We start from the raw sequence: 7203 nt of genomic DNA on the forward strand, positions 1-7203 counted from the left end.
AATATCAGTTGGAGTGGTGTTGAAGTCGCATAAATACTTTCACGATTTCGGTTGGTATAAATGTTGTGATACTGATTGTGGTCGTGATTGTGATGATTCCGATGTGAATTAACTAAAATTTGTTCGATGAATAACGGTATCAATATCAGAACCTTCCGATACCGTTTTGTACCATTCATTTTCGCAATATGCGTGTCAAATGTTTGACATGTGTCACCATCCAACATTGAGACAACATTTTTACCTATGACCACATTTAATTATTCAATTTTTTAAGATTATTACCTGAGTTATAGATAGAACATGTTACATTATTTACGCTCACTCTACATGAGTCCTATCAAATTGAATTACACTACATCAATCCAACATTACAATAAAAACATGTATTTCCAAACAGACCTAACAGTGTAGAGATTATGCAGATTAATGGGAAGTTAAAGGTCACAACTCACAATTACGACCATTGGTTGAAGAATAAAATCAAACAGTTGGTTTGCGCTGGAAACCAGTACCAGGATCATCCTCATCACCACCACAAGGGAAAACCTCAAGCCCAGTAACAACAGCTTCCGATGGACCACGACGACACCTCTGCTCCATTTCCTTCACCGAATCAAAACTACCGGAAAACAAAGCCTCCACAGAACCATCCCTCCGGTTTCGAACCCATCCCTTTAGCCCCAATTCCTTGGCATTATCCACGGTCCAATTCCTGTAAAATACTCCCTGCACCCTCCCCTTTATCACCACCCTCTCCTAAAAAATAATAACAATTACATTAATCATTCACCATACATAAATAAATTAATTAATTAACAAGCCTCTGTTATACGCACCGTTTTAGTTGAAGATGAGTCTTGAGAACTCGCCATAATAGAAATTGGATGTTGAGGATTACGACGGAGATGGAAGATTCTAGAAGAAGGGTTATTAGAAATAGAATTGTTCCAATACGAGATGAATCTGGGTTGCGTTTGAATCACTCTAATAATGGTTGATGCCATGGGTATAGGTAAAACTGAAGCGGTAAGGGATATGATTGTAATAGTATCTTGTTTTTTCTATAGTGGTGTAGTGGAAGGATATTGGGCCTGGGCCTGGGCCGGCCTGTAGTTTATATATTGGACATTTGAGCCCAAGGAGGAACAATGGCGAGGAGGTTTGTTTTGAAGGTGTATGTATCTGCGAAGCACATGACGGCGAATGTGGTGGATTGGAACCATAAGAGGGTGGTGGCGAGTGCATCCACCGTGGAGAAATCGATAGGCGACGCGTTCGAGCTGGGGAAGAGTTGTGACAAGAAGGCGGCAGGTTGTGTTGGTGAGGTGTTGGCGATGAGGCTGAAGACGGAGGAGCCGGAGATTGGAGTTGGAGGTGGGGTTTACATGGATGTTGAGAAGGAGATTGAGAAGAAAAGTGTGGATACTGGAGTTGAGGTTTGGGCGGTTGTTGATGCTTTGAGGAAAAGAGGCGTTAAGGTCTTCGTCGACAATGAGCACGGTATACTAGGGGCAAAGTCGTAAATTCATCTTGCATTTTTCATATTTTTTTGTTTCTATGTATGTGTATTAGTACATTTTGATAGGCCGGGTTTTTGGGATTGTGATGACTTTTGAGTTGGGCCTTATTAGGCTAGGAGGAAAAATAGCCCAACTAGAATGTGAAAGAGGGTAATTTTTCAATTATTCTCTTTGTTTATAAAGTGTGTTTTCCATTATGTAATTTTAGTTTAAAAAACATCTTAAATTTTTGGTTGAGATGTAAAAAAGTTGAAAGATTGTGAAAGTGGTTGTGCTGTTAAATTTACTTTCTCTTTTACAAAGTTTTGTTAGTTGTTAATCCATAACTATAATTTTAACAAGTAATTAAGTTAGTTGGTTACTTGGTTGGATTAGTTAGTTGACCAACAAATTATATAAATTTGTTGTTGCACTTGCTAAAAGTATAAAAGTACGCTAATTTTTAGTGGAAGATCTTCTTACTTTCACCCGCACAAAACGTTTCTTAGTCATCACTCTTGTGACGTTGGTTGATACTCTTAACGGAATGTTTCTTACTCACGACTTTTGTAATGTCGTTGATTTTCGATACAAATAAGTCGGTTCCTTTCTCATACCATGTGTTGGGGGAGCAATGAACATTATGAGACTTTTTCTTTTTAGAATAACACCTTTGTGAGCAGGGTCAGCCCAATCAATCTGGGGCTCCAATCTAATTTAAAAAATTGGCCTAAAAGAATATGAATTTATATTGATTTTTTTGAAAAAAATGGTACAAAATCATAAATTTTGAAAAAAAATATATATTTTTACACCTATTTTTAACAAACAGATGTAAAATAGATTTTGAAAACATTATGATTTAATACCTATTTTTAATATAACAGGTGTAAAATATATATTTGTAGTAATTAAAAAAAATATGTGGGCCCCTCAAAATTTGGGGTCAGTGCTATAGCACTTCTTGCTCATGGTAAAGGTCGGGCCTATTTGTGAGAGACATATCATATATTCATCCAAAATTTTAAGGTGTTAGGTGGGTGTATTCTCTCACTTACAAATGTTGAAATCTCTGCATTTTCAACCAATATGGAACTATTACCCACACTACTCACACGTTCAAATCTCCGCATTTTCAACCAATATGGAACTATTACCCACACTACTCACACGTTCAAATCTCCGCATTTTCAACCAATATGAAACGACCCACACTACTCACACTTGCTAACTCTCAAGAGTAACACCCAAAATTCAATTAAATTACTTAATTGAATTTAATATGTTCTATTTAATTATTTAAATTAATTTAGATGTTTTTATTTGGATAATTGATGAATATACTTGTCTTGATGGGTAGTGGAGAGAGAGAGTTAAGGAATGGTATATATTAATTGAATTAATTTTAATTAATTTAATTTTAGATGAGTGATTAAAAATAATGTTATTAGGAGAAAATTTAGATTTAAATTAAAAGTAAGAGAAATAGTATAAATGAGTGGAAATTGAGTTATTAGAATTATAAATTAAAATAAAATGAAATTGAGTTATTAGAATTATAAATTAAAATAAAATAAATTAGAGTTAGTAAGAGGAGTATGGCAAAAATAGAGAATATGAAAGTAAGTTGAGGATAATAAGAGGATAACTTAATTAATTAAGGAGAATTAGGTTTTGGTTTAAATAGAACATGTGAGAGCTGTAATTTTTAGAATACGTGAAAATAATTTGGAGAATTAGAGAAAGAGGCAACCTAGGGCTTGAGAAAAAGGGAGAGATCACCATTGTTGTAGAGCTTGCTTTGCTGGAAATCCAAGATAGGGAGGAGATTACTCTAATATGGGTGTACATTATATAAAGGGTAGAGAGAGATCCTTACCCTCCTTTAGGTTTTTTATATTTTCTTCATTGTTGAGGTTTATGTGTTCTTGAGGAAAAGTTATGAAAACTATGTGAAGTTGATGTAATTGATATCTGATTCGTTCTATAAATTACTCTGAAAATTATACATGATATGGTGATATGAATCTGAATGTTGTTATTGTCATTGATGGATGTTTGGTTTTATGAACATAACCTTATATTCATGATTAATTGATGAAATTGGATGTTAATCGCATGTGTAAGATTTTAATTATGGTATAACATGTATATGTTGTCTTTTGTTTAAATTGGGCGTTTGGGGGTAAAAAATTGGATCTTCGATAATGCTTAAATGGTGGAATCATGTTTCTTATTTTTGCAGTTTTAGGCGACTTCACTTAGCGACGATGAACATTACTTAGCGAGGAAGGTGCTCGCTTAGAGAGTGTTGCATCTCGAAAAATACGATCCTTCGCAAAAGTCGCAGAAAAAATGATTTGAACAAAGTCGCCACCGAACTTTATTTATTCCAAATAAGGAAAGAGAAAATATCGATAAAACCCTTAAGAGAAAAAGAAAATGGTCGTCGCAAGGAGAACCTTTTAGTTAGATTGCGACTGAATGTTAGCTTACGTCATTTATTTTTTTCGAGTTATCACAAAGGGAAAAGAGAAAAAGAATGGGGGTCACAAAAATGTTTTTATTAGGGTGCTTGACAAGATTGTGGGTCTCACTCATATGTATCCTCGGGTACAATGAGGAACTCAAAGCTTCGCAGTTCAGGGGGAAGGCTACGGTTTGTTGGTTTGTTTTATTGAACAAGTGTTTAGATCATATTCTAATGGTTAAACATTGGCTTATTTGCTCGCGGGGGAGACTTGAGCGCTAGTTTGTATTCGCATTAGAATGAACTAAATAATATTCTTTTGTGGAAAGTTGTTTGATTGCACGGGGGCGAGTAATTAGGTTTGATTTGTTTTGAGTATGTTTTAAGCTTGAAAGACGAACATCCATGACTTGCAAACAATTGCTAATTTGGTCTAATATTCAAGGCTATGATTGGACCTTTCACTCAGGTAGTCTTTTTCCTTTCAATTTATTTGCAAAAATGTTTGAATAGTTATAAGTATCTTAAGGAAAAGACAAACACTTGAGCTTGCAAGTAATTACTACTTGGGCTTAGTATTCGGGACTATTATTGGATATTTCACTCAGGTAGTCTTTTTCTTTCGATTTATTATGAAATTGTGACGTGTTTGTGTTTTTTTATAGAAAGACGAGGTATTCATGGCTTGCAAGCAATTACTACCTGGGCCTAATACACCGGGACTATGACTGGACCTTTCACCCAGGTAGCCTTTTTCTTTCATTATTATGAAATGGTCAAAGTATGGGTTAATCATTTTTAATTTGATTATGAAGATCACTTGATGTTGGTTAAGTATTTGATTTATGTTTGAATGGATTAATTGAGTTGTGAAATGGTTGAGGAATATCAGGCCCAAGAGTTCACTTGGCATTGGACCAAGGTTTTTGAAAAATTCCACTTGGCGTTGGACCAATGGTTTTTAAAGTATTTGAAAAGTTTATTCGCAAGACTAATAACATACAATTAAGATTAATTCGATTAGTCAAATAAGCAACATAAGATAGTAATGCATGATTCTAAAGCATGTGCATGACTATGATGGATGTATGATGAAGATGTAAACAATTTACACTAAATAATATTTATTCAAATTAATTAATTAGATTATTTAAAAGTAATTAGTTAAATTAATCAATTAGAAATCTTAACCAATTATCAATCTAAAATTATTATATTTAAATAAATAAATTAATTAATATGAATATAAATTATTTAAGGATTAAATGTGACTATATAATTTAATTAAGAAAGTTAGTAAAAAGAAAAAAAAACGGTCCCAAATGATAAGCCTAAAACAAATAAAAAGGGAGTGCAAAGAAGAGCAGAGTGCTGACCATAAATAGGATCCGCAGTGAAAAAGAAAGGTTAGGAAACCCTAGTGTCGCGGCTGGAAAAATGACATAATCGCCACCATTCTTTATTCGTTTCTAAGGAATAGGGAAATAATGATAAAACCTATTAACTATGGTGTAAGATGCTAGGTTCGGAAGTCAGTTAAGTAAGGGAAAGATGTTAGGCACCCCTTACCTCCATTGTACTCAATGGGATCCTCCTTTAGTTCTAGGGTTAGTGTGTTTCTAAGGAACATTTGCTTTAATATTTATTAATCATTTAATTATTTATTTATTTACAAAATTGTTTTATTATTTTTATAAGGGAATCCCTAAGAAATATTTTTTATTATTATACTTGCTAGAGTCTTACAACTCTATGCCTACGTACCCTCAAATTTATTGAAGGATCAGAGTCCCGTAGTTCGTCTTAAAAATGTTAGTTGGTTGGTTGCTTTTATCCCTTAAAAGTTCTCACGCATCGGAGACAGAGAAATAATTGATTTTGAAAAATGCCTCAATGCACTAAGGCAAATGACTTATAATTTGAGGTGAGTTTAGATTGATTTTATTCCAATTTACTATTTACAAAAATATAATTATAAATTTATTTAAAAAAATAAATTAAAAGATAATTATATAAATCCAAGTATTATATCCCTTATCCCTAATTATTTATCCCATGATTATTCTCATTATTGATTACTAAAAAAAATTAATTTATTTATGAAAATAAATATTATATATTTATATGACATATCCTTTTGATTGATGAAAAAAAATCTAACTATTTTGATTTAAGACAATAAACCCATTATAATATTATATATATATATAGTTATTATAACAGGCATACTAAAAGTTTAATTATATAATCTAAAATACCATATCCCTTATTCTGATGTTTGTCCTTGTTTTTATCTCTTGAAATTATTATATTATCCCATCAAATTATCCCATATTGTCCTAAAATTATCCAAATTAATTATTTGCAAAAAATATAATCATTAGTTTATTCAAGAAAAATATTTAAAAGGATAATTATAAAGACTCAAGTGTTATATCACTTATCCATAACTTTTTTATCCCTAAATTATCCCATAGTTATCCCCATAAATTTTTATTCCTTAAAATTCTAGAGGTTTGTCCTAAACCTTATCCAATATTATCGCAAAATTTATCCCTAAATTATCCCTAAATTATCCCATAAATTTGTATCCCTTAAAATCCTAGAGTTTTGTCCCATAGCCTTATCCAATATTATTCCTAAAATTATCCCAGTTAATTATTTGCAAATATATAATTATTAATTTGATTTAAAAAATAAACCCATAATAGATGTATAATTATTTTATGTTAAATAAAAACACGTTAATTATAAAGATTAATATTATTTTTTATATCCCTTGTCCCTTAATTATTATCCCAAATCAGATAATGAAAACTCTAAACTTATCCCAAGAAGTGATTTCACTATCCCAAAGTTATCTCATAAATTAACTCAAATTCCCTAATTAATTAATATTTCATAATTAATACTATTTTATATTCCTTGTTAATTATATTAAATGGAAATTATTAATTATTTGACTTATTATTAATCCAATTATATTTAATTATAGAATTAAGTTTAATCCCAATTTAGACCTCTAATTATATATTATGATTTTATTTGAAAATTAACTTTGGTTAGTAATTTTGAAACAACTTAGAATTTTGTTAATTGGAAATAGATTATATATTTTGGTTGTGTTCATTTTCTAGAATTTTGTTAATTAAAAATAGATTATACATTTTGGTGGTATTCATTTTCTATTATGATACTTTAAAAAATATTGTTAGAAAATAAAATTGATTT

At 31.3% G+C, this 7203-nt stretch overlaps 2 protein-coding genes across 2 annotated transcripts; one reads left to right on the top strand and one right to left on the bottom strand.

Annotated features, from left to right (window-relative positions):
- Positions 1 to 247: 247 nt before the first annotated feature.
- LOC127092607 (uncharacterized) lies at positions 248 to 1049 on the bottom strand. The gene is made up of 2 exons (XM_051031490.1): positions 840 to 1049; positions 248 to 759 (listed from the first exon to the last, which is right to left on the bottom strand). Exons 1-2 carry the CDS (start codon positions 1005 to 1007, stop codon positions 484 to 486), a joined length of 444 nt encoding a protein of 147 aa, XP_050887447.1. The 5' UTR covers positions 1008 to 1049; the 3' UTR covers positions 248 to 483.
- A 102-nt stretch (positions 1050 to 1151) lies between these two features.
- On the top strand, positions 1152 to 1677 carry LOC127094300 (uncharacterized). Its single transcript, XM_051033153.1, has 2 exons — positions 1152 to 1503; positions 1589 to 1677. Exons 1-2 carry the CDS (start codon positions 1152 to 1154, stop codon positions 1675 to 1677), a joined length of 441 nt encoding a protein of 146 aa, XP_050889110.1.
- The last annotated feature ends 5526 nt before the right edge of the window (positions 1678 to 7203 follow it).

This window comes from Lathyrus oleraceus, chromosome 6, assembly GCF_024323335.1.
Source record: "Lathyrus oleraceus cultivar Zhongwan6 chromosome 6, CAAS_Psat_ZW6_1.0, whole genome shotgun sequence".
Classification (NCBI taxonomy): domain Eukaryota; kingdom Viridiplantae; phylum Streptophyta; class Magnoliopsida; order Fabales; family Fabaceae; genus Lathyrus; species Lathyrus oleraceus.

What these genes read in the sequence shown, in the direction of transcription:
- LOC127092607 (XM_051031490.1), bottom strand. Translation starts at nt 1,007, where the DNA reads ATGGCATCAACCATTATTAGAGTGATTCAAACGCAACCCAGATTCATC. An exon ending in ACTCATCTTCAACTAAAACG is followed by an intron (nt 760 to 839) that starts GTGCGTATAACA and finishes ATTATTTTTTAG; the next exon opens with GAGAGGGTGGTGATAAAGGG.
- LOC127094300 (XM_051033153.1), top strand. Translation starts at nt 1,152, where the DNA reads ATGGCGAGGAGGTTTGTTTTGAAGGTGTATGTATCTGCGAAGCACATG. An exon ending in CTTCGTCGACAATGAGCACG is followed by an intron (nt 1,504 to 1,588) that starts GTATACTAGGGG and finishes ACATTTTGATAG; the next exon opens with GCCGGGTTTTTGGGATTGTG.